At 49.4% G+C, this 27,952-nt stretch overlaps 1 protein-coding gene across 3 annotated transcripts in view; it reads right to left on the bottom strand.

Annotated features, from left to right (window-relative positions):
* The window catches only part of HELZ (helicase with zinc finger), a 2,003,166-nt gene that overhangs the window by 935,303 nt on the left and 1,039,911 nt on the right, over positions 1-27,952 (bottom strand). For all 3 annotated transcript variants that reach the window (XM_085617266.1, XM_085617269.1, XM_085617268.1), the window contains exon 18: positions 9,341-9,459. In XM_085617266.1, coding sequence (XP_085473392.1) covers positions 9,341-9,459 — 119 coding nt within the window. The remainder of the gene's footprint in view (positions 1-9,340; positions 9,460-27,952) is intronic.

Here is a 27,952-nt window from a genome sequence, read left to right as displayed (position 1 = left end):
GAGGCAATAATGCCTGGCAAACGTGTGTAGCGAAGCCCACGTTGCCGCCTGACAGATGTCCTGCAAAGGGACACCCCGTCCCAAAGCAGTAGTAGCCGCCGTGGCCCGAGTAGAATGGGCGCGCAGCCCAACAGGAGGGTCCTTTCTTGCCAAGGAATAACAAATTTTGATGCACAAAACGACCCACCGAGAGATGGTCCGTTTATGCACAGCTTTCCCCTTCTTAGCACCCACGTATCCAACGAAAAGTTGGTCGTCCACCCGGAACTGTTTTGTGCGGTCCAGATAAAAGGAGAGCGCACGCTTTGGGTCCAGACGGTGGAGCCTCTCTTCCTCTTTGGAAGGATGCGGAGGCGGAAAGAAGGTGGGCAAGGTGACAGACTGCCCAAGATGAAAGGGGGTCACCACTTTCGGAAGAAAGGAGGGATGAGGCCGAAGGACAACCTTGTCCGGATGAACAGAGAGAAAAGGAGGCTTTGATGATAAAGCCTGGAGCTCACTCACCTGTCTAGCCGAGGTGATGGCTACCAGAAAAGCAGTCTTAAGCGTCAGCAGACGAAGAGGACAATTATAAAGAGGCTCAAAGGGAGCACACATTAGAAATGTGAGAACAAGATTCAAGTCCCACTGAGGCATTACAAAAGGGACAGGAGGGAACGTGTGAGTAATGCCTTTTAGAAAGCGTGTAACTACAGGGGACTTGAAAAGAGAAGGCTGATCAGGAAGCCGCAAGAAGGCAGAGATGGCAGCAAGATAACCTTTCAAGGTGCCCAGGGCAGAGCCCTGCCGGGCCAAAGAAAGAGGAGAACCTCAGAAAGAGGGGCGGAAAGGGGATCCGCAGCCTTTGCTGTGCACCATGCCACAAATTTGTTCCACCGGCAGGCGTATACCGTCTTTGTGGAGGGACGCCTGGCTGCCAGAATGATATCACAGACTTCAGGAGGCAAGTCAAATGGCATCAACTGCCGCCGCTCAATCTCCACGCATGGAGGTGGAGGCTGGACAGGTTCGGGTGGAGGACCGTCCCCTGCTGCTGCGACAGAAGATCCTCCCGAAGGGGCAGACGTATCGGAGGATCGGTCAACATACTGAGTAGCTCGGGATACCAGTACCTTCGTGCCCAATCCAGAGCCACCAAGATGACTTGGGCCCGGTCGTGCCTGATCTTCTTCAGCACTCTGGGCAGAAGTGGTATAGGCGGAAAGGCGTACAACAGACCGCAACTCCACTCGTGACGAAAAGCGTCGCCGAGCGAGTGCCGCCTTGGAAATTCCAACGCGCAGAACTGCTGACATTGCGCGTTCTCTTCGGTGGCGAATAGATCTAACCAAGGCTCTCCCCACTGCTGAAAGAGACCTTGCGCCACTTCGGAGTTCAGACGCCATTCGTGATCCATCATGCACCGGCGGCTGAGTTCGTCTGCTCTGGCGTTCAGAGAGCCCGCCAGATGTTGAACCACTAGGGTGACGCCCTGGTGTTCCAGCCACGTCCAGAGGCGCAGAGTCTCCTGACAAAGGGTCCACGACCCCACCCCGCCCTGTTTCTTGCAATACCACATGGCGGTGGTGTTGTCCGTGAACACCTGCACGACACTTCCCCTGACAGAGGGAAGGAAGGCTTTCAGTGCAAGTCGGATCGCTCTCAACTCCAACAGGTTGATGTGGAGGCGAGACTCCGCCGGAGACCAGAGGCCTCTGATCTCCGCCTCTCCCATATGGCCACCCCATCCTAGGAGGGACGCATCCGTCACTACGACATGCTCCGGTTGGGGAAGGGAGAGGCTCTTGCCCGTGACCCAATCGCGGTCCGTGAGCCACCACTGCAACTGCTGTGCAGTGCCCTCCGAGATCAAGACATGGTCGGACAGGTTGCCGTGATGCTGGGCCCACTGAAACTTCAGGTCCCACTGCAGAGCCCGCATGCGCCGCCTGGAGTGATGCACTAGTAGGATGCAGGAGGCCATCATCCCCAGAAGCCGCAACACTAGCCTGACCGAAACCCAGGATAGAGGCCGAAAGATGGGAGTCAGGGCCTGAATATCCCGGAGCCGCTGTTCCGGCGGATAGACCCGGAACTGCGCCGAATTGAGAACCGCTCCGATGAAGAGGAGCTTCTGAGAGGGACTCAGGTGTGACTTCGGCACGTTGATGGAAAACCCCAGCAAATGCAGGAGATCCGCCGTAGTCTGGAGGTGGGAGACGACTGCCTGGGGCGAGCCCGCCTTCAACAACCAGTCGTCGAGATAGGGGAAGACTGGAACCCCTGATCTGCGCAGATGAGCTGCGACCACCGCCATCACTTTCGTGAACACCCAAGGGGCACTGGTAAGGCCGAAGGGGAGCACGGTAAACTGAAAGTGCTCTTGACCCACCGTGAACCGCAGGTAACGCCGGTGGGCCGGCAGGATGGGGATGTGGAAATATGCGTCCTGCAAGTCCAACGCTACCATCCAGTCTCCAGGGTCTAGGGCAGCTAGAACCTGAGCCAAAGTTAACATCTTGAACCTTTCCTTCCGGAGGAAGGCATTGACGTTCCAGAGGTCCAAGATAGGGCGTAGGCCCCCTTTGCCCTTCTTGGGAACCAGAAAGTAGTGGGAATAACAACCACGACCTACTTCTGGGCTCGGAACGCGCTCGACGGCCCCCTTGGCCAAGAGGGCTGAAACTTCCTCGTGGAGAAGATTCAAATGATCCCCCGAGATACGGTGGTGCTGCGGTGGCATGGCTGGAGGGGTCGTCTCGAAGGGGAGGGAGTAGCCCCTTCGGACAATTTGCAGCACCCACCTGTCTGATGTGATGGACCCCCAGTGGAGCAGGTGATGGCGAACTCTGCTGCCCACTGGTGTGGAATGGGCCTGAAAGCTCGGACTAGGAAGGCTTTGAGGCGGATGCTGCCGGGGTGGATGTGGGCTGACCGCGTCGTCCTCCAAAACCGCCTCGGCGGAAACCACGTCCGCGACCGCGCGCAGGTTGGTTCTGCGGCCCGTGGCTAGGCGGACGTGAGGAGGCACCCCTTCCTTGGCCACGAAAGGGGCGAAAGGCGGAAGTTTGCGACCGCGGGGCCGAGAGGCCCAAGGACTTGGCCGTAGCCCAGGAGTTCTTAAAGCGATTCAGCGCACTGTCCTCTTTCTCACCAAAAAGGCGAGTGCCATCAAAGGGCATGTCCATGAGAGTGCTCTGGACATCTCCCGAAAAGGACGTGGACCGCAGCCAGGCGTGACGTCTAAGCGCCACCGTGGTAAAAATCGCCCTACCCAGCGAGTCCGTAGTGTCAAGCCCACATCTGATAGCATGTCGTGCTGCATCCCTCCCATCGGCCAGACCCCGGGTAAGTCGTGTCTGGACCTCCTCCGGGCACAGGGGCAGCACGTCCTCCACCGTATCCCACAGTGAGTGGGAATAACGGTCCAAAAGACAGGCGGTGTTCAAGGACCGCAGACCCAAACTAAGGGAGGAGAACAGCTTTTTGCCAAACTGTTCCAGTCTCTTGGAATCCCGGTCCGGCGGAGCGGTCGGGAAGGAGGATTGGGAGGTAGAAGCCTGGATAACCAGGCTCTCGGGGGTGGGGTGTTGGGACAGAAAACTGGGGTCGCCCGGAGCAGGGCGGTGGCGCCTGGCGACGTTCCTGTCCACAGGAGGAACTGTGGAGGGCTTGGACCAGGTGCCCTGCAGAACATCAATGAGGGCCTCATTGAATTGCAGCAGAGGCTCAGTGGAGCTTGCTGCAGACTGAAGCACCTCAGTGAGGACGTTAGTCCTCACAGCCACGGCAGGCAGCTCGAGCCCAAGGGCTGCGGCCGCCTTGCGCAGCACCAAAGAGAAAGCAGCACCCTCCTCCGAAGCCACAGTCGGAGGAGAGATGAATCCAGTGTCTGGTGAGGTATCCAGACCACTGGCCTCCCCCAGTTCATCTGCCCAGTCCTGTGACAGCTGAGCCTGAACGGCCATTGGATCCTCGGACCCCTCCCATTCGCCCCCGTCATCCGATTCTTGGTAAACAGGAGGAAGGATAGGAGCCGGACGATAGACATAATGTGTCTCCAACGGCGCTGTACGTGGCGTCCATAGACGCCGTAACGGCGCCGGGTCCGGAGCGGGGCTGAACTGGGGCTCGACGCGGAGCGGAGCCGGCGTCGGAGGTGGAACCGGTGTCGACGCCGGCGGAGGAGGCGTGACAAGGTCGACCGGCGTCGGCAGGGACGAGTCCCTCGGGCACCTGCGGCGTCGAGGCCGGGGCCGGACCCGCCGGCATGCAAGGTTGCCCAGTCGGGTCCGCGGGGCCCGAAGGCGCGCCAGCGGGCGTCGACGGCGGAGCCAGGTTCCTCATGGCCGAGAGGAAGGCACTGACTTCCGCCGGCGTCGCGTCAGTCCCAGGGACCGGCGGGTATGGGGACTTGCGCGGCGCCAGCGGCTCCGCTGGAGCGGCGGGGGTGAAACCACCCTGACCCTCGGCCGAGTCGCGCGACCAGCGAGGGGAGTCCGAAGAGCGGTGTCGCCTCTTGGACTTCTTGGAGTGCTTCGACTTACCCGAAGACTTGGAGCCAGACGATCGATGATGACGTCGGCTGCGGCTCCGCGACCTATCCTTGGACCTCCTCCTGGACCGGGATCGAGAGGGGCACGGAGCCGAGTGGCGAAGCTCGAGGAGCTTACGGGACCGCTCCCGTCTAGCCTTCGAGGTCAGGACCTTGCAGTCCGAACACGACTCTGCATCGTGGTCGAGGCCCAAACAGTAAAGGCACCGGCGGTGATGATCCGTAACCGACATCAAGCGGTTGCAGTCAGCACAGGCTTTGAAACCAGGCATCCTACAGGCACCGGAGTCGAGACAAGATCAAAAAGAATCAAAAAACTTAGTCAAAAAAGACTAAAAGAGGTAGCACTCCCGGATCTGCGCTTACTGGCGCGGAAAAAAGAATAACTGACGTCAGCGCGCGAGGGCGGCGTCTAAGTACTCCGACGACGTCATTCCGGCGCACGACGCCGACGACGGACGCGGAGCCGCAGACGACGCCTAGCGACGCGCAAGGGGTATTGCTGACGAAAAATCTTCCAGATCCAGTCTGACGCCTGGGGATATTCTAAGGTGAGGAATCTAACTAACGTGTTTCTTTCAGATAGGCTCCGCAGGGCCCGAAGACGCACCGGCGGAGTCAGGCTGCCCAAAGATATGGTGGAGGGCTTCCTAAAATGTATAAAGTTGGGGAAGGGACGGCCCAGCTCCCTTAAATGGCGTTGAGTCATCCCTGAAGGAGGCACCGGAGAAGGAGCCTTAGAGTGACGAGTCTCCATGTCCTGAGTCATGTCAGACGACTGATGGGGAGAAGGCGAAGAGCGCCTGGGCTTCTTCGCCTTCTTTTTGTGCTTAAATGTACCTGAGGAGTGCGAAGAGTTTCCGGCAGTCGGAGCACGACTTCGAGTCGTGGTCGCGTTCAAGACACCAAAGGCACACGAGGTGAGAGTCCGTCACAAACATCATCTGGTGACAGGCCTCGCAAGGCTTGAACCGGGTCCGACGGTGGGACATCCCTCATGCAACCAGGAGTCCAAGACCCAAAAAAGAAGTCGACAAAATGGCGAAAAACTTTAGTCAAAAAGTGACTAAAGAATCATTTATTTCCGGATTTGCGCTAGGCTGGTGCGGAAAAAGAACTGACGTCAGCACGCAGGGGTGATTTCTAAGTAGGCACCACGACGTCATCCCGGCGACCACAATGCGGATGACTGAGTTGACCGACGCCACCTACAGACGAGCAGGGGTACCGCTAAGAAAACATTATCCGGATCCAGTCTGACGCCTGGAGGTAATTCTAAGGTAAGTAATCTATAACCAACTGTCTCTTTCAAATGTAACAGGAATAACAACCAGTCCCAGCTTCTGATGTCCGCACTGTCTCTATAACTTCTTTGGTCAAGAGAGCTTGAACTTCCTATCGAAGTACAGTCAAGTGGTCCTCCTGGAGGCATTGTGGTGTAGGAGGGATGTTGGTATGGTGTGACTGGAAAGGACGAGTAACTATTTAGCATAATCCAAAGCACCCACTGGTTGAATGTGATGCGCCTCCACTTGGAGAAGTAAAATCTGATACAGCCTCCTACCCGGTGATCATGTGCCGCAGAGGGCAACCTAAAATGGTTATGAGACGGCTGCTGGAGGAGGAGCAGGCAACAAGGGAGTATGCTGCTGGCAGCTGGATTCCAGGCCTCCGCCTAGAAAGTCTTGTTGAGGCAAGGTGTGACGTTGCCTCTGCTGGTATCCCTTTCCAAAGTCTCAAAAGGGGTAAAACTGCTGGGAAAACGGTTGCACAGGCCGTGAGAAACGAAAAAAAAAACACTTTTGCTTTGCTCTCTCTAAAGTGCTCCAGAGATGAGTCCATCTTATCTCTGAATAGATCTGTGCCATCAAATGGCATGTCCATAAGGGACTGTTGGATCCCACTCGAAAAAATGGCAAAGCAAATCCCAGCAAGGTGCTGAAGCACCGCACCAGTGCTGACTGCCCTACCCAAACAGTCAGTGGTGTCCAGACACGAGCAGATGAAGTACTTCGCTGCATGCTACCCATTCTGAATGAGGTGTTGGAGGTTGGTCCTGATATCATTAGGGGTGGCTGGTAAAATGTACACCAACAAGTTCCATAATGCATGGGAGTATTTCCCCAGGAGGCAGCTTGTCTTTACCAACCTGAAAGCACAGCTAGCTGAGAATATTATTTTAGCAAATGCCTCGATGAGCTTCAATACTCTGTCTGGTGGGGTGATCTGAAACACATTTAGGTTGTGACGACATGTAGAGGCCTACACCACTAGGCTCTCTGGGGTGGGTGCAGACGAGGAAAGGTGGGGTCCCCAGAGCAAGTCTATGTTGCCTTGCAATATGTCTGTTTACTGAAGGGAAAGATCCAGTCTTTGTCCAGCAGTGTATCTGTGAAGGTCTCAATAAAAGGCAGAAGAGGTTCCTGTGCAGTCTGTCCTAGATGGAGGACTTTTGTTTGCACTGGAGTGGTATGCAACGTGAGGTCTAATACCTCAGCTGCTCTCCTAATACATGGCAAATGAAGCAGATTTTTCAATAACCACAACCGGTAAAGGCAAGTGGGGGTCAGTGTTAGCAAAAGGGAATAGGCCACTAGCGAACTTTAAGTCCAAAAATAGGCTCTCCTCTTCATTCTAGTTACTGTCATCATCATCTGGACCGGATGTCACGGAATATGAGTGAGAAAGATGGTGAAGTGAATGCAATATCGATAGAGGTCGCTCTGGGTGGGCTTCAGAGTCTGAGAGGACTAACAGCTCCCCCCTAGAACTGGTGCTGGCATCAACGTGCAGGATTGTGGTGTGGGTTGCAGCACTGTAAGGGATGTAGGGCTCGGCATAGTGCCTGAGGTCAGGGTCGACCTCAGTGCAAGGTTGAGTTCTACAGTCAGTGTCAGGGATGAATTCACCAGTGGTAGACTGACTGAAAGCCACCTTGGATCCTTAGGGCCTGAAGGCGCCCCAGAGGGATTCCAGACAGTTACCAAAATACCAAAAATGTTGTCCATGGTCTCCCTGAATTTTCTGAGTTCGTGCAACATTACTGCAGCACCAAAGAAATTGAGGTGCAATTGAAGGAGGGTTGGAATTGTTCCCAAGTCTGAGCCCGTGCTTGTGGCCTAGCAGCACCCAGGCATTATGCAGCACCTCCTGATGAGCGTGGCAGGACAAGAGGAGCCCTGTTTCACCCTCTTGTACTTCGTTGACTTCTCCAACATTGACCTCAAAGAATATCGACCACGGGAGCATGTACACACCCTCGACTTTGACAGAGACCAGATTTTCTTGGACTTCAGAAGGTGCACCTCGGTGTAAAATTTGACTCGCGGTCGCAGATAGATTTTGGGTTCATCTTTGCACATCTGTCACACTACTGTTCACTCGAGGCTGAGGCAGATGGCTGCCTGATCCTAACATGACTGCCAGTGGTGATTTCTTTCCCCGAGATGAACTTTTCATTGCGCAGCCCTACAGGGACGATGCCTGTCCTCAAGATGGCATCGGGATTCCATTCGGACCATGGTTTTTCACTCCCCCTGCGCCAATCTGTCACTCTCTGAGTGCACCTGATCATTGCCCGGACAGCGGAGTCTGAGCATTGTGTCCGTCGCCCGGTGGAGCTGCTCGGCTCAGCTATTGAGGAGATAGGCCTTGCTTCAACCCCTTGCCCATCACCTACCCAGCCGGACTTTGGGCTCAGTTTCTCCCTGTCTCTTCCATATCCTCTGCTTCGAATTTCTGTAATTCTGCTCTCTTATTTAAACTGTGTCTTTTTTACAGTGGAGACTGAACACCCTTGACTGCTGCCCGGTGGAGCTGTCCCATGCAGCTATAGCGGAGTCTGGCTCTGGCTCACCCCCTTGGCCGTCACCTACCCAGCCAGACTTCGGAAATTGCTTTTCACTGTTCTTCATGGCTCCTCTATCTCTTCTCTTCAACTACTCGACTGCTATGTTCACACTGAGTACCTTCCCCTTCAGACCCCCTGGCCCTATCCACCTGCCTCTATCCTATCTGTCCCCTCTATCCTCCACCTTTCCTATAACGTGATTCTTAGTTAAGTTACGCTCTAATATCTTATATTATTGTGTTAAGATTACGTCTTTCTTTCCCTAGCCTTTATTGTTAATTGTAACCCTAATTGATGTAACAATGTAAAAATGTTTTGATGCTATGTCTTCGTGTAAAGCGCTCTGATACCTTCGGGTCTAGCCAGCGCTATATAAAACTGTTCAAATAAAATAAATAAAAAATACTCCAAGTTGTGTTTGTAGCCTATACACAAGAGACAGACCTCGTGGGGGACACTCATCGACATCTGCTGGTGGGAGTCTCTACACAGTTTGAACCCTGTTTTTGGAGGAAACGCGTGGTTTGCACACTGGAAAAGTTGTAGAAAAAATGGGATGTCAACCAGACAGGATTTGAGGGAGCATGCTCTGGGTCCGTGTTAGAAGGAAAAGAACTGACCTTAGAGTGGGGAGGCAGTGGCTATGTAGGGGACCGAAAGTCACATCTGGATCGAAACAGACCAGATGTGAAGTGACACAAGCCCACTTACAGACACCCGAAGATATTAAGAAAAACCTCTGGATCTAGTCTGGCACTTTAGGGTATTCACAAGGAATTTGCAGTTAGAACTATTCATCAGAACACTAATGTTTAAACACATTTTAATACATTTTGAAAATGAATTTGATGTGGGTTTGTTATCTTCTGTAATGAAAAATTAAGCTAACATTTCCTAAGCAGTGCCAACAAAGAGAAATGTAAATGGTGTTCTATCTAAGATTAATAGAACCTTACTTGCATATGGTCTCCAGCTAGAACAAGACGTGTATTTTTATTAGCCAGGGCTAGAGGCATGATGGTCTCGCATTCCATGGCTTGTGCAGCCTCATCTAACAGTATATGAGTAAAGAAACCTGCATAACACAAATAACAAACATGAGCGACAATAAAGTACAGTGGGTCACACATATCTCTCACGTATTCTACAAAACACCATACTCCACCTTAGTATATAAACTTATATTGAAAGCTAACATACGAAACAATATTACCTGTACCAAATTAAGTACAAAGATACAATTCTCATGTGCGCAAGCCATCAATTTCAGCCAAGGATATAGACCTCCAAAAAACATTCTTGAATAATAATTCTTTTTTTCAATTTCAAATAACTGAATAGTCATTTAATCTCATAGTATTATTGAACTGTTCTTAAATGACCAGTCATGACCTTTGATTAATACAAATCTCTGAAGGAAATCAAGGTATGTTTATCCAAGTGTAGGGTTGCAATAATTTCTAGAGGGCTGTAGAGAATCGACTTGAGCAAAACTGTCTACACTTATTACAACAGTACTCCCATAAAAACATTGAAAAACAACACCTGAACTTAGATGAGTTGTTTGGAATTCAGAAAATGTGTTTTCAGACAATTTGTGCATATTAAGGGAGAACAAAAACAAGTCAATCTCAATACAATAACCTATTTTCCAATTTGGATGCTAGCGAAAGTATTGAGGAAGAAATATTACATACATAGGGCCCGATTCACAGAACTAACTTAAGACAAAATCCTAATCTTACTACCATTTTGGTATTCACAGAAGGCGCTTACTCATTTCGGTATTCACAGAAGGCACTTACTCATTTCTGTATTCACAGAAGTTAGGAGTCCTAACTTTAAGACTCCTAAATGCCTTCTGTGAATACCGAAAGTCAAAGTTAGAATTTTTCTCAGTTTAGGAGTAGTAAAGTTAGGACTCCTAACTTTAGGACTCCTAAACTGAGAAAAATCCTAACTTTAAGACTTTCGGTATTCACAGAAGGCATTTTGGAGTCCTAAAGTTAGGAGTCCTAATTTTACTACTCCTAAACTGAAAAAAAATCCTAACTTTATGACTTTCGGTATTCACTGAAGTCATTTAGGAGTCCTAAAGTTAGGACTCCTAACTTCTGTGAATACCGAAAGGAGTAAGTACCTTCTGTAAATACCAAAATGGTAGTAAGTTTAGGATTTTGTCTTAAGTTAGTTCTGTGAATCGGGCACACTGTCTTTTCCAATAGTAAAAGGAAAATCTTTTTTAATGCACCATAGTTTTCTCATGAAAATCCTCTCCCCTGAAATAATATGAATACTTAATGTCCTGTAAAGTTTTTAAACAAAACAGTTCCAAAATGTGTTTAACCAAAGCCATCTTACTTAATTAATGAAAGAAAACAAACAAGGTCAAAATCCAGTTTTTGACTTACTCTAAACTGGGAAACCCAGAGGAAGAATTTAAACTGCAAACAGTCACCAAAGACCCCATGTGCAGAAGAGAAATAAAGATGGGACTCAGGAAACCAAAAAACAATCCACAAGACCAGATTTACAGGGTGCATTGCTCTAGAACAACTCCAAACAGAACTCGAATAAAGTGCATGTGCTCTTGGAGCCGAGTCTCTTCTATATTGCCTTTCTTCTGGCAGACTCGGACTCGATGTGGCAAGTCTCACAGTCGGTGCCTTTCTAAACTGAAACCACATTTGGTTCCTGGCATTTTTTCTACAACGATAACGACTATTTTTCAACTAGCAAGTTTTTTAAAGAACACTTTGTTTCTGCACTAAAAAGACAATCTCAGAGTAAATTGTCTCAGAAGACTGGCATAGAGCCTTTGTCATTTGGTGCAAATCTGTTAAAGTGGGACAGGAAGACATATGCATTAAAAGAGATAATGTAAATTATATTGTTGAATTGTTCAACAATTTTTTTCTGTTGATAATCTCGCAATGAAAATCACGTGTACAATTTTGATGTCACAGATAAGATTGAGGTATTGCAAGATGTTGGAGATCCTATGTCCACACAGTTGCCTCAAAGAGTGAGTAGCGCAATGGGAAATTACGTAACATCTCTTATGGCATCGTCACTACTCAGATTGGCACTCTTTTCAGAGTGTGAAAATTGCTGGGAAGAGGTTGCCCGTTTACTGGCAGAGTGAAGGCACTGACAGACTCAGGATGCTTGTTTTGCGGTCCAGGGATAACCTGGTGTAGCAGTTCGGGCTAAACTGTTCCCATGGGCAGCAGGGTAAAGACTGATTTGCATATGGCTGGGTCCAAACTGGGGTGGCATGGTGAGCAAACAATCAATGGATTTAACGTAGATCTGTGACTGGGGGTGAATGTTTGACAATGTTCAGCATTCCGTCCATCATCCTTCGGTCTCGCCTGTGCATGCGCTGCGTAGGAAAAAGACCTTTAATAATCGGCACAGCACCATATGTTTGTAATTAACTCGCTCGCTCCCGCAAGGAAAACAGCCCCAGGCTACCTCCTCTATCCCCTCCCCCTGCTGCTTTTTACTTTCAGCACGAGGCAGGCGCTGATGATTAAGACGGCGGGGCACCAAGGTCACGCAGAGAGTCATCACACTCTTCTCTCCATGGGGTCTGGATTAGGAGCAGGCAAACGGTGTTTTTTCCCTGCAATTCTCGAGAGTTCCACCAGTGTTGTGCAAGTTACAAGTGCAAGCGTGAAAAATGTACACGAGGTGAGCCCCCAAAGGCATGCGAGACACCACATCAAAGTAAAGGCCAAACAGTTTCCAAAGTCACGTGGTGAATATTAGAATGCGGCGCACGTGGCCCTGGCATCATCCACTTTCACACTTCCTGCAGGACATGTATTTTCTTCGCTAACCAGGCCACAAACATTACACAATCACGGCAGACGAAAGGATTCATAAACAACCTGTTCCATGCACAGTTCAATAATCGGGGTGTACATGAGATCACACTCACCTATGCAGTATGCACTGTGCTAGGACGGAATTAAGGCCGTTACTCAGACCTGGAAGGCCTAGGGGATTCCCTGTGCAGTCTCTCGGGGTTTGGGGTGCCCCCCAGGCTGGTGAAAGTAGAGCCCGGCCTGGGATTGTGGAGAGCGCTGAGCCGAAGTCCCTTAGATCAGCCCCGCCGCCTGCTATTCCCATCACTTGACAGGCGATCTCTCTCACCGGAAATGCTCGACGCCTGAGAATAAACTCCCTGACACTCAAGCCGAGCCCGACTTATTTATAAGCAGTGTTTGAAGTAAAGTTTCCTGGTAAATCACGTGACCAAACTTCCACCAAAGAATGAGGTAACCAGGGGTCACTAGTGTGCATGCGGCCTGCACTGCGTACTCTGCCGACTCTATGCAGCGTACACGACTCTGCTGTATACCCCGCCTGCACTGCACACCACCACACTGCACGATATATCGTGCAATGTTTCCATTGGCAGAAGTTATCTGATTCACCGACTTCTTAACATGTACTTGTTACACGCGCACGACCTCTCGCTGCCCAGCATTCGTTTTTAAACTGTAGCATGTATGCCGTTTACTCTAGGGTTTGAGCATACACACTGCGCTCGCCTTCTGAACTTTCCTAATATACACGCTTGAATTCGTCCATTGATTACTATATACATGCCTTCTTTAGCTCACCGGCAGTTTGCTTTGCAAGCATGAACACGCTTTTAATATACGCGCGTCACCACGAGTTCTAATTACTGCCAGCTTAGGTTGCTGTGTACACGCATTCCGGCATCGTGAAACTATGCTGTGTCCACTCAATACACCCGTTACTAACTCCTCAATGCTCGGCACCTCCTTGTGCTGATAGTCTAGAACCAAGCCTTACCTTAACTCGATCACTTGGTTTCAGGACCTAAATTCTTACTCCTCGCGCTACTCACGTGTACACATGTCTCAATACACCTAATGTCACCCTGTATTATTCTTTACTTCTGAATAGCTGCGCGCTTTTGACCAACATCACACTGATGATGTTTTAATGCGAATCCCTTTTTCCTTTTGTTTCCCACGCACACAGCTATAGGTTACTAATGAACCTAGTGCCATTCTGACTGCTTAATTTCAGTCCTACATAGTATACTTCGATCCTATGTCGCACACTCTACGCATCATTCCGTGAGTATATGGCCAGCGACTTTTTCACCTACCGTACTCCCCAAGACTAGTGTTAACCATGACCCTAGCGATATCTCTCTCTTTTCTGTCTCCGTTACCATGTAGGAGCCGTTCAGGCCCACAACTTTAATTTTCCAGCACGAAGGATGCCTGCTGATGCTGGTAATTGACATTTCTTGATACATGCCCCATGGATTTACTTCCAGTCCATGACACACCCCAGTAACCCTATACCATTGCCTTTAGGGCCCCCCCCCTCCTTCACCTGTTCACCCGTCCTGGAGACATCACCTCCAAAAGGCTCAGTAGGCTGGTTCGCAAGGGGTTGAAATGTTGACTTATCTTTCCTTTGGTATCAAACCTGGATGACAGTGAAATATTAACTGCGGCAGTTGTTTATGATTTTGCATTTATTGTGTGTGCCAGAAATCTGGCTGGATAGGTTTTGTACCATTATATGTTGATGTATATATATGCACTACCTTTCCACTGCACAACCACTTGCACTGATCCCACCCTTAGCACCTGTCACCTCACGTTATTTGCACCTACATTTTAAAGTTGCAGAATGTGAAATGGAGCTTTACTTGTGAATCATTGATCTATTGACAACCGTTTCCTAAATCGATTAAAACATTTTCCTTTCCTGTATGACACTTTTTGGTGTGGTCATATTTTCTTTTGCTATTTGATCATGTATTGGCTGTTGATACACCGTGAATAATTTCCACTGTGACTATCTTTTTGTGTACAACGAGAAAACACCAGCAGCACAACCTTTAACAAAGGTCATGCCTCTGGGGGGGGGGGGGGGGGGAACAGGTTTGGCTGTCGACTCTCAGGGAACAGGCAGTTCAGTAGGCCCCTTGCCCACTGTTAGTGCAGCCGGACTGCCACGCGACCGTGCCCACAACACAGGAAGAGTCTCTGCCTACCATGCACCCCTGACAAGAGAGCAGGGGCTAATATAATGAGACCACCCCCATGCAGCTGTAAATTGCACACCCAGGGGGTATATCTGCCCAAACAGAGTGGTTGCTATGACGACAAACATGCAGATCTTATTATATGTACTAAAACACATACACAGGCAAAGAACTCAGCTTTTTGCATTGAGACGACTACTCTCATTTATGTGTTTTGGTCATTTCTATTAGTGTAAATGATATGTGCTACAGTGAAGCAAGGATGCATTTAAGAACAAGCATTGGCATAGCCAAAAGGTCTTGCCTTTGGGACCTTATAAGTATTTAGTTATGCAGCACAATATCCTTGGTGCAACAACATTAACTGTTGCATGGCTAAACACTTATAAGGTCCCAAAGGCAAGACATATTGGCTATGCCAATGCTTGTTTTGTGTTGCTAGGGTCATGCATTAACCATAAGATTTTTGGAAGCCAACATTAAACAAAAGAATCCCAAAACATTTCTTCGGTGAACTGGTTGCTAGAGTCTTAAAGGCACTAAGGCAGAACACAACCCGGAAGAAAAGACAGAAATGCTTGATCAAATGCTTCTTACCTACTAGATCTGTTATTTTCATGAGTCTTAAGAGAATGCCATATGGGTTTTCAACTTGTCTGTGCTATTAAAGAAGTACACCAAATATAAGCAGATGTACAAACTCCCACTATTTTATAAGTTTTATATGAAGTACTTTCATAACAGGAAAGATTCCTTCCAGTTAGAAGTGTTATGTTGCAGCTCTAAACCCTGATCAATCGCTTAAATGAGTTGTTGCAAGACTCCGAAGGAAAATAAGCTATGCAATTATTGAGCTTATTTGCACAAATGCAAAAGATCAAGAGCGATTCTAAAGTTCCTGTGTTCAGTGTCTCGGAAAACATTAGAAAATATGCATCAAATTAAAGATACTAAAAATACTCAGGTAGCCAACCCTTCTAGTGACACTGGACAGAATAAGAGATGTCCGTCACCCAGCTGAGAGAAGAAACTTTGGGGTAACCTCTATAATAACTCATGCTAAACAGCTCGGTCTAACTCACACGAAATATTGTGTGGCCAGGCCTGTATCAAAAATAACAATTTTAAAAGACAGATGAGAAACTGAAAGGGGAAAGCATGTACTGGAATCAACAGTCATCTAGGCATCACATAAACCACGGCAAATGCAGACGGAAACCACAGACTTAGGTAATCCAACATAGTTAGTTGGGGCCTTTCTATCATTTTTAAAAATTTCACAACATAGTGTTGATGGGAATGGATACGTTTAATTTTGCACAGTTGCTTAACTTCATGGCCTCCAGACCACTACCGGATTACTTTCAGGAGGGTTTCATTTACTGCCTGCCTTCTTATTGTTCCAGTTTTGGCAAACTTCTTGCGGACTTTTTGGACCAGTTAAGTGTTTGTCCTCCATCAATCGAAGGTTGATGGTGTGGCTGAGTGGCCAAGTAGGGTAGGGAGTACCGCTTCCGGACAATTTGCAGGACCCACCTGTCAGATGTTATAGACTGCGAGCCCTGAAAAAAATCTGCAGATCCTGCCTCTAAACATTGGCTGTGTTTCACTATGGGTAAACTAAAGGGGTTTGGCAGGTGAGGCTGTAGGAGGAGCAGTAGACGGACTGGTGCGCTGTCCCTGAACGTGCTGTTAGCTGGAGGTTAACTTCAGGTCTCACTGCAGAGCCCGCATATGTCATCTGGCATGAGCTGCCAGCAGGATATAGGAGGCCATGAGGACCAGCAGCCTCAGAGTCATTTTCACAGACATCCAGAATAGAGGCTGAAACATCGGTATCAAAGCTCGAATATCCTGGACTCGCTGATCGGGAGGATAGGCCCGAAACTTCTGAGAGGGAATCAGGTGTCACTTCTGCACGTTGATAGTGAACCCCAGCGAATGCAGGAGGTCTGCCGTAGTCTGAAGGTGGAAGACGACAGCCTGGGAAAACGTGCCTTCAACAGCCAGTCGTCGAGATACGGGAAGACTGGAACCCCTTATCTGAGCAGATGAGCTCCGACCACCGCCATCAATTTCGTGAACACTCGAGGTACCCTGGTAAGGCCAAAGCGGAGCACGGTAAACTAAAAATGCTCGTGGACTACCGTGAACTGTAGGTAACGACTGTGGGCAGGCATGACAGGGATGTAAAAATAAGCGTCCTGCAAGTCCAACGCTACGATCTAGTCTCCAGGGTTGAGGGCACACAGGACCTGAGCCAAGGTTAACATTGTGAACTTCTCCTTCTGGAGGAAGCGGTTGACGTTCCTGACGTCTAAGATAGGACGCAGGCCTTTGTCTTTCTTGGGTACCAGGAAGTAGTGGGAGTAGCAACCACGACCTACTTCTGGCACAGGGGCTCGTTAAATAGCTCCCTTGGCCAAGAGAGCCGTAACTTCCTGGCGGAGAGGGGCGTAGTGATCCTCCAACATGCAATGGAGTGTTGGTGGTATGGAGGGAGGGGTAGTCTCGAAGGGGAGGGGGTAGCCCCTTCTGACTATCTGCAAAACCCACCTGTCCAACGTGATATTGTGCCAGTCGGTGAGGTGATGGCCGATCCTGCCGCCCACTGGCAACTGGTGACCCTGAAATGTCGGACTAGGAAGGTTTGGAGGCTGCTGCAGGGGAGGCAATGGTAGACTGGCCTGCCCGCTGGCTGCCATACCCGCGACGCTGGGTCCCACAACCCCGGCCACGCATAGGCTGGGTAGCCGATGCGGCCCTGTGGCTCTGGGTGGAACGTGGTGGGGCACCCCGTCCGTAGCCACGAAAGGTGCGAAAGTCAGACTGCATGGAGCGAGAAGTTGCTGCAAGGCCCAAGGATCTGGCCGTGGCCCTAGAGTCCTTAAAGCACTCAAGCGCGTTGTTCGCCTTGTCACTAAACAGGCGACAGCCATCAAAGGGCGTGTCCAAAAGTGCAGATTGGACATCCCCAGAGAAGCCAGACGTTGTCAGCCAGGTGTAGCGCCTCAGGGCTACCGACGTGGAAACCATCCTACCCAGCGAGTCGGCGGTATCCAGCCCACACCGGATGGTGAACTTAGCTGCGTCTCAACCCTCAGCAAAAGTGCGGGTGAGCACAGCCCGGACCGCCTACGGGTACTGTGGCAGCACTTGCGCGACAATATCCCACACCGTGTGTGTATAACGGCCCAAGAGTCATGTAGTGTTCACCGACCGCAGTCCTAAGCTGGCGGAAGAAAACATCTTCCCAAGATGGTCCAGCTTCCTGGATTCCCTATCTGGGGAAGCAGTAGGGAATGCACCTTTTGAGGATGAGGCTTGGACCACCAAGCTCTCAGGGGTAGGGTGTTGGGAGAGGAAAAGTGGGTTGCTCGGGCCGGGTGGTGGCGTCAGGCAATCATCCTGTCCACAGGAACCCCCGTGCTGGGTTTGGACCAAGGGCCCAGAAGGATGTCAGTGAGAGCCTCATTAAAAGGCAGCAGGAGCTCCAAAGAGGCAGTCAGGAGGTTAGTCCTGACAGCCACGGTAGGAAGCTCAAGGCCCAGGGCATAGGTAGGTAGCCCCCTGGGAAGCCCCCTCCTCCATAGCCACGGTAGGGAGAGAAAGCATACCAAGTTCTGGAGAGGTATCCGGACCACTGGCATCACCCAACTCCACTCGCCAGTCCGTCTCCTCAAGTTGGTCTGCTAGATGGTCAACTCACTCCTCCCAGTACTCCTCCTCCTCCTCTGGCTGCCACTCAGGGTGATAGGGAACGCCAAAGATGAACAGCGGTACAAAAGTACCCTACGACGTCAGACGACGTCAGTCCGGCTCTGTGTCCAAGACGAGGGGGAGGCAGAGGTCGACACCGGCAGGGGACACGACCGGTGGTGGAGGCATCGTTAAATGAATCTGTGCCGGAGGAGGTTTTGTGAGGTCGACAGGCACCGTTCCAGATCCAGGCCTGGATCCCTGGAGGCCCTGCTGTGCAGAGGCTGGAAGCGCTGGCATTGAAGGTCTAGAGCCCCCAGCCAAGTTTGCGAAGCCGATAGGCACGCCGGCGGAGTCGGGCTGGCCAAAGATGGAGTGGAAGACTTCGTAAAAGGCACGAAGCTGGGCAGGGAACGCTCCGGCACCCGTGAAGGGAGGGAAGCTCGGAGCGATCCCAGTAGGCTCCGCGGGCGGAGCCAAAGGACGATGACCTTCCACAGCGCGTCAGCCGATGGACAGGGAGAAGGCAAAGAGCGACGGCGCTTCTTTGCCTTCTTTTTGTGCTTCGACTTACCCGAAGACGAAAACTTCAATGCGGAGTGATGGTGGTGACTCCGCGACCGCTCCCAAGAACTCCCTCTCGACCCGGACCTCGAGCAGCACATTGCTGACTGCCGGGTCTCCAGAAGCTTTCGGGACAGCTCCCACCGACTTCGGGTTCATGGCCCGACAGTCCGAGCATGACTTCGGGTCGTGGTCGCACTCCAGGCACCAAAGGCACACGAGGTACGGATTTGTGTCTGACATCAGCTTGTGACAAGAGGGGCAAGGTTTGAAGCTGGTCCGTCGATCTGACATTCCTTGCATGCACCAGGAGTCGAATGACTCGAAAAAGATGTCAACAAAAAGTCAAAAAACACTAGTCAAAAAATGACTAAGGGTACCGCTCTCTCCGGATCTGCGCTGGCTGGCGCAGGAAAAGAAAGAACTGAAGTCAGCACGCAGGGGCAGCCTTTAATGAGATACCACAATGTCATTCCGGCGATCACGACGCCAACAACGAACGGTGAGTCAACCAACAACACCTACCGACATGCAAGGATACTGCTGAAGAAAAATTCTCTGGATCAAGTCTGACGCCTGGGGGTATTTCTAATGTAAGGAATCTATAACAAATAGTCTCTTTCAGATTCTCGCCTTTATAGTGTCATTGTCCATTTCAGCCCACATGCCTCTGTGATGGATTATTAGCTTTTCTTTGAGTTTGTGATAGGACAATGGCGGTAGCGCCTTATATGTTTGAGCATAACGTTAGAGGTATGTCTTCTGAGATGGCTGTTATTGTTAACTATATGGTTCGGTGACCTCGTCCAAAGGCTCCCAGAGATGGCTGTTGCTACCATTGTTGAAGGATTCCTGGAGATCTTTCTGTTAACTTATCTGATAAACTGGAGAGCTTCATCAACATTTCCCCGAAGAAGGAATCTCCGTAATACAGCATATCAAGGGCCCTGCTCTGCACCGCCTAAGGTGGTAAGTTACTAGCCCTGTATGTTCAAAACAACTGCGCCTGCCAACTGTCTAAATCAAATCGCAGCAATATCCATTACAGTGTCAAGGATTGCAAACAATGTCCTTTCTCCCTTATTGAAAATGTATTTTGCCTCTGCCTTCTTGTCACCTGGTAAATGACCAATATATGGACCAATGTCTGACCAGATCGAACAGTCATATAGGCTCAGTGTGACTGTAACTCTGATTGACGTTGCCTATGTTGCTGAGAACCTTTTACCAATGCCCTAAAGAGAGGTCCTACTATCCTGCTAAACTCGTCACCATGGAAAAACCACACTAAGAACTGGTCCAGACGAGTTTTAAGAATTTATTTCATACAACTATATTTCCTTACATTTTTTTTACACAGAACATTTAAAGAATTTTTCATAACATTATTTATGTTTATACATGATTTTTCTTCCATTACCAAAGGCAAAATGCCTTCATTTATTTAATAACAAAGACCAAATCAATGCAAAATACAACATGCCCCCATGAATTCTCCTGTACCATACTCTCATCTCGCATACCATTCAATCTACATTTCAAATATCCAACACACAAACAGTCCAGAAAGACCACGTGCACCATACACCAGCCAAGTTCGACTTCTTTCCTCCAACGCACCAACAGTCAACACATGTTTCGATGGATATACATTTTGATTCAATAAACCTTCTTCAGGACAGTACTAATTTACACTGTATGCATGCATCATCAAGAGGACACACAAGGGAATCTAAAAACAAAGGTAAAAAAATATTGAATTGTTCTTTTATACACATTTTTCTGTGTTAAGAGTGGGCTAGTTCACAGTTTATTTCAATTGGGAAAAATTGTTCCTCAAAACTATATTTATCACAAAGAAAAACATTCTGCAGCCTGTGAACTGAACCTTAGATTGAAAGTGCTGTTAAGGAACAAGTTACTTACCTTCGGTAACGATGTATCTGGTAGAGACACAGTCTAGCCTCAGATTCCTTAACTTAGAATATCCCCAGGCATCAGACTGGATCCGGAAAACTTTCTGCAGCCGCACCTCTGCGCGCCAGTTTACTTTGGAGAAACTTTTCCACGCCACAACGTGGAGCCACCACAAAAAACTGAGAATACGGGAACAGTGTGCAAAAAAAGAAAGAAAGAAATGGAATGGTGAAAAACAGCACCCTAAAGGACAGTGCCCGGCACTGTATCTTGAAAACTAATGAAGTGAAATAACAGAGCAGCGCTCTGAGAAGCAACCCCGCAAAATTGAAGTGCAAACCTCCCTTGAAGGCTGAGGAAGATGTGAAAAACATCATGGCAGATGATAGAAAGTTTGCAACCATAATGTATAACTGTGAAGGACAACAAGAACGGAACACAGAAGCAAGGACAATTCACCAGAAGTCGTCTCCCCAATAAGAGACCTATAGAATGCGGCAGAGCCAAAGAGTTTCAAACCAATGGACCGCAGGGGAGGTAAGAGACCCCAAGGCGATGGAGAAGGGGAGATCGGGGGTGGGAAAACATGAGCAGATGCGACACTGGACAACCCAGGGCGTAGGGTTGGAAAGGACATGACACATAAGCATACCGTCCAATCACGAGAATGGGCGGAGTAGAGCAATGGAACAGAATGAAGCATTGCGTATCGGAGTGAAGTGAAAACTGTCACCCCGCAGAAGGGTGAAGCCACTTGGAGGGAGGCAAATGTAGGAAGCCCAACCGGAAAAGGTCTTCGCAGAATGGGATGGATGGGCGGGCGTTAAGGAATCTGCGGCTAGACTGTGTCTCTACCAGACACATCGTTAACTCGTTCATCTGATAGAGACATCTAGCCGCAGATTCCTTAGTATAGATACCAAAGCCATACCCATAGAGGAGGCGGGTCTGCGACTGAACCCCATCAAGTTCCCTAGAGAACTTAGCCGTCAACAAGGTGGCAAAACACGGTGGGGATTGCAATCCAGCGCAGCCACACCAGACCAAGAAGCTCAGAAAGAGCAGAAAACATCGGGAGGCAAAGGCACCCCAAGCCGTTAAAGAACCGCATGAAAACACCCGCATGTATACCGGGTTGAGAGAAAGAAAACATATGCTAGATATGTCGGTGTGAAAGGGAAAGTTCATGACTTCGCAAGAAGTGGAACTGAACCTAGGGTCCGATGGATCCGTAGGATCCGGCCTGCTGACCGTAAGTAAAACCCATAGAGACGACAACTGGTGCGACAGAGCCAGCGCTTACCGGTCCAGTATGCACAACCGTGGAAAAGCACTGTGGAAACCTGCACCAGACTAAATACGTGGGGCAGCATTGGCAGGATGTCGATCCACGGCCAGAAAGTGCCGGTAGTACCAGAAACAGAAGACACACCAGTACATAGTCGCTCTGTCACAAGACATGTGAAAGGGCTGACGGCAACCAGCAGAAGCACCCAAAACAGGACTACAGTAAGAATGATAGTCGGGTGGAAGCATGGAATATACAGAAGCATACCGTGTGGATGCTAGAACCACACAAAGTATAGCAAAAACCCTCCTGTAGAGTAGCGTGAGCAGCCCAGATGCGAGAGACGCAATAGCAAAAAGGCAACGGCAAAAAGGAGTACCAGGCAAGGTGGACACCCACATAAGAGCTCGGAGCATGAGCAGACCGGGTCGAGGACCACAGACACGCATAAAGGAACGTTGCCTGCACAACTTTGCTATGTAAGAGCATAGAGCAGAGATAGAGTTAGAAGAAATACGCAGCAAATGGAAGCATAACACAATAAAAGACTAGGGTACGCGAAAAGTACCAATAGTCATGTAGAAGCAGAAGTGAACAGGACAATGTATAGACCTGTAAGCAACATCAGCCCCCTGCCCGGGAGGATCCACGGTCTCCCGCAAGACAGATGAGGAGATGGAGCCAGGCATGATAGTGGAAACAGTCAGGACCACCAAATGGTCCAGAGACCCAATAAGCAAGTATACTGAAGAGAACACTCCCTTGAGAGTGTTACAGCAGGAACCCAAAGCCGAAATGTGGAAAACACCTGTGCGGAAAGCAGCAGGGAATGTAGAACAACTTCTGTTGGGAAAGTGCCCAGAAATCTAGGGCACAAGGCAATGCCCAAAGACAAGTCCAGTAAGGGCTGAAGTACGAGAAACTATAACCCAACCCTTAGAGGGGAGGGTAGAACCAGCACCACAAAAGCAGACGAAACAACGCAAACACCGCATGACAGCAATCATACCTGGGTGCACTCCCGGTCAGCGCCACCACCAAGAAGCGTGCCGCACAGCAGCTTGTCCCTGGCGCAAAACGATGACAGGGCGTCAGCCGCAAAGGAACTGCACCTGAACTGAACAGAACAAGGGCCCCAAGGGACCGTGTTCGGCAAAGAAGAGCAGCCATCATGGACAAAAGGAGCACAGCGATGCTGAAAAACGCCCCCGTGAAGGGTGGGCGAGGCAGAGAACGCACAGTAAGCAACCCATACCGAGGCTTCAAAGTACTACAGACAACTGGAGCCAACTGTAACCGAAAGTGCAAGACAGCGATGCTAAGGTTCGGATCGCTGAACAGCAGAAAAAAAGGACAGCCTGACCCATAGAAGGATGCCTGTGAGGAAGACTCCATTGGAGCATACCAAGCCTAAGACAGCAACCCAATAGCCAGCAAATACCCCACATAGGGTAAATCTCAACCCCTGGGAGGGGAGTCCTCTTGGGCAAAACACACATTCAGAGGACTGTAAGGAAGACAGAACAAGTCATCCGGCTGTACTGAACTGATACTGAGATGGTGGAACAACAGCCTACACTATCCAGGTACTATGTAAGGAACCCAGGACATCTTCTGAAAATGAAACCAACAAGTTAACATATGCAGAAGAAAAGAATACCATAAGGCAGAAAGTCGTGCCACAAGAGTCACGGTAGTCTAGACATGAGGCGGGACACCGCTGAATCTGCGTGGCTGTCAAAAAGTTCCACGCCATTGAATGGGAGATCTCTAAGAGCATCCTGAACATTGTCTGGGAAATGACTGTCGCGCAGTCATGCATGGCGGTGCAAAGCCACAGACCGAGCAAGAGCTCTACCCACAGAGTCATACTCAAACACCTCCGAGCACTCCATTTTTTTTCAGAGTCAGTTGCATCAAGGGAAGACCGGAGGGAAAATTGCGCCATTTCCCTGCATCAAGAAGCAGACGATGTTAAGTCTGCCCGTGGTCCTTCTGGAAGAGAAGGAAGAAGGCTCTCGACTAAGTCCGAAGGGCAAAGGAACCGCGTGCGAACACGCAAGACGTATTCAATGTGCGGATGCTCACACTGGCAGAGGCAAAAAGCTGGCGACCACACATGTCCAACCACCTAGACTCCCTGGTGGGAGGTAACAACCGCACATCGGAGGAAGACTGCAAGTCAAAAGCCACCTGAACAACCAGACCCTGAGCCCTAGGGTGAAGGGACAGGCATAGCAGATCACCCGGGGCAGGATGGTGTATGCAAGCAATGGCCCGATCACCAGGGTCCCCAGAGGAGGGCCTTGCCCATGTGTCAAGCAGGATGTCAAATAAAGAACCCCCAAGGGGTAGCAAAGGCGCCACCTCACTAGGCTCCATGTGGAGAAGATCCAGTAAAGGATCAGAAGGTAGGGAAACCACCGGGGGCTGAAAGCGAAGAATAGCTGCCGCCCTGTGAATAGCTTGCGCATAGGTAGCAGTAGCCACATTCGCCATTCTGGGAGGCGACAATAAAGTAGGAGATGGTTAGAGACTAACCCGACCACTAGACAGTAGAAGTGGAGGAGCCTGAGGCAGGTCTGAAGGCCACGCATCACCAGATACCTGTACCGTTGGGCACAGAGACGACCTCGGACCCACGGAGTCCAAAGGAACGTCAACCACTTGCAAAGGAGGAGGCGTAGGCGCCGTGTCGGAGTCGCATCGGCGTCCGAGGAGTCCAGAGGAACATTAACCTCATGCAAAAGTGGAGGCGTAGACATCGGCACCGGTGATGACCGACCCCACGGAGTCTGATACAATACTGCTACAGCCCTTATTCTCTAATTGTTGCAGAATTCATTATCAAAGTAGATGCCGGCTGACTACTCACGTGACACGAGGAATTCATTTCTAATAGACTCGATTGGTTCTCCCAGGTGAGCTACTTTGCCGCACAAGGGAATTTATATTATTTCCTTGACATGTGACACACAAATTGCCCTGACACCAAATTCTTTGCGCTTACAGGTCCCCAACCTATCTTCTGTCCTGATGAAGACCCACCTTTGATGCACACTAATTGGCACCACCATATAGGGTCGAAACGTCGACGTTATTTGTCCTATGCTTCCGTGCAAATCCACATACAGAATTAGGAAATTACAGCCTATTGTGGTTTATGTACTTTAAGCTGGATCTGTTTGTTTATTTCCATGTATTGTCCATTGTACATACTTGTGACGTGATGTTTTTGGTTTGTTAAAGTACACAGTGTTTCACTAATTTTTTAATTTTGTATGTGTTTTCTGGTTGGGTCATCCTGTAAACACTTAGGTGTTTCTATATGATATTTGATATAATTCCATCCAGTAAAATGAATTCATTTCTGTTACTCTGGTTCTGTGTGTGTCCTTTTGCTGTTCTCCATTGTATTAAGTACATACCCAAATAAGTCTGCTTGTTTCCCGACAGAACCAATGTTTTTTGCTTCGATCCCGAGTTGGAGTCGCATCGACGTCCGAGGAGTCCAGAGGAATGGCAACCTTCCTCAAAAGAGAAGGCGCAGGCATTGGCACTGGTGTCGACCGACGCCGAGTGGGAGTCGCATTGACAACCTCCAGAGGGGACTCGGCCTGGGCACCGCCCTACGGCGATCCCACCTCAATATGCAGGGAGGAAAGACTTCCTGTTCATTCGGACAAGGTGGTCTTAAGGACAATATTATTGTGTTTTGTTAGTCTGATTCCTCAGATAATCTCATCCTTGGTGAAGGTGGATCAAAAGACTGCTTACGGGCTGTTTTTGAAAGAATATTTTCAGTCCATATGGCAACCTCACCTGTGACCTCAGTTTGAATAAATAAATGATTGCATTTGTACAGCGCACGGCTACTCCAAACTAGTGTCCCGGCGCTAGTAGTCTGTCTCACAAACCACCTGGAACACCCCTAACCACTAAATAACCAGGTTTTATGCAGGTTATTGAAAACAGCCAAGTCAGAAATAGATCTGAGGGTTGCTGGGAGTTGGATTCAAGCTTGGGCCCCCAAGAGCCTGAAGAAACTACCTCCGGAGCAGGCTGGGTGTATTCTAGAAACAAATGCCAAACTCATAGAGGATGACCTCCGAGTTGTGGCCGGCATGTAGAGGCTAATTCTTTTCTTGAGATAGCCTGCACCACTACCATGCAAAGCTTTAAAAAACAGAACCAGTGCCTTGAATTTGATCCTTGTTCTCATAGGAAGCCAGTGCAGTGCCTTCAGGTGCAGGGACATGTGTCTCCAAGGTTTGAGCCTGAGAACAGATCTGGTCATAGCATTTTGAACCACCTGCAGGCGCTGTAGTAGACACTCTGGGAGACCCAGGTACAGGACATTGGCATAGTCCAGTCTGGAAGTAACTAGCGCCTGGACCACGGTTTTCCTGGTGTCTACTGAAAGTAGTGGAAGAAATTTACTCAACATTCGCAACAGGCCAAAACAGGTGCCTACCACAGACTGGACCTGGGATCTCATTGAAAGAGCATTAACAATATAGATACCCATTTTTTAATTTGGATTGTGGCGCAAGAGGAGGAGGGATATCCTCAAGCCAGGAGCATCTCCATCCGTTCGGGGGCGGGGTACCAAAAAGGATAATCTCAGACTTCTCAGAATTACATTTCAGTTGATTGCGCCTCAGCCACTCAAAAGGCAGAGTCTGATCTCATCACCCTCAAAGTTTGCTCCCTCATCACAGGTGAAAATCAAATGGGTGTCATCTGCATATGAAATTATTTTAGCACCACAGGCTTCCGCAAGTGGTTCAAGGGGGTGACATATATAGGTTAAAAGAGTAGGGCTCGGTAGCGATCCCTGGGGAACCCCCACTTTCAAACTAGGAATAAAGGATGCAAAAGGAGGAGTCCAAATTTCCTGACTTCTCTCCGCAAGGAAGGTAGTCAGCCATTCTAAGACCGATCCACCTATACCGAGATGTCTCAATCTGTGCAGGAGTCTTTCATGAGGGACCGTGTCGAAGGCTGCCGACAGGTCCAAAAGAATAGGAATGGCTAACCTCCCTGGTCAAGCTTCTCTTTAATGTGTTCAGTCACCTCCAGCAAAGCTGTTTCAGTGCTATAATTAGCCCTGAAAACAGATTGACTAATATGCAACAGATTATTTTTGCAGCGTAGTCAGAAAATACTTTATTCAGATGTTTCTCCAAAACCTTAGAAAAGGCAGGTAAGAGAGATATGGGCCTGTAGGTAGCAAGAGAGGAAATAAGGACCTTATTTACCACTGGGTTTATGGCCGTAGCCACAGCGGCCAGCAACGACGCTGGACAGGGTTCAGCGGGGCGAGCCTGACTTGAGACCCTTAAAGATATCCAAAGATACCTCAGGCTGCATCAGAGGCATCAACGCAGGGGATTCTTCGGCAGGCTGTTCACTAGCAGGCGGTGGGACATGTGCATGGTCAACGGAAGACACCCTGGAGAAAGAGTTCTGAATAGTTACAATCTTCACTTGGAAGAACGTTGCCAAATAAATTGTTGGTCCATACTGCAGAATGAGGAAGGTCCCTGGTAATGGCCTTAGGAGAAGTGAAGGATTTTATGATTTTAAAAATCTCTTTTCCTTTATTGTTGGAGGACACAATTTTCTTTTCCAGATAGCTCTTCTTAAAGTCGTTGACTTTAATTTAATAAGATTTTAGTGCCGCCTTATACTGTAACCTAACCTCCGGATTATAATTTTTCCTCTACTTCCTTTCCAAGCGTTTGCATACCCTTTTGCTAATTATCAAAAGATCGTTAAACTAGGGGGCTGAGGCCTCGCCTTTTTGGACGTGTGCATCGTAAAAGAGACTAATTCAAGCCAGGCTTCCAGTTGAAGTGCGTCCCCCTCTGAGTCCCCTGAGACCACATGAACCGAAGCTTTGAGGGCGTCCTCCAGCACTGACGGTAGAATTTTGTGAAAGGCTCTATACTTATTTTCTGCTCTGCAAGGCCCCTCATGGGCGCTAATCCCAGAGCTGGGCACCCTAAATATGATAACATAGTGATCCTCCCAGACTACGGGTAGAGGCCG

The sequence above is a fragment of the Triturus cristatus genome, chromosome 7 (assembly GCF_964204655.1).
Source record: "Triturus cristatus chromosome 7, aTriCri1.1, whole genome shotgun sequence".
In the NCBI taxonomy this organism is placed as follows: domain Eukaryota; kingdom Metazoa; phylum Chordata; class Amphibia; order Caudata; family Salamandridae; genus Triturus; species Triturus cristatus.
This window is presented reverse-complemented; position numbering and strand designations above follow the sequence as displayed.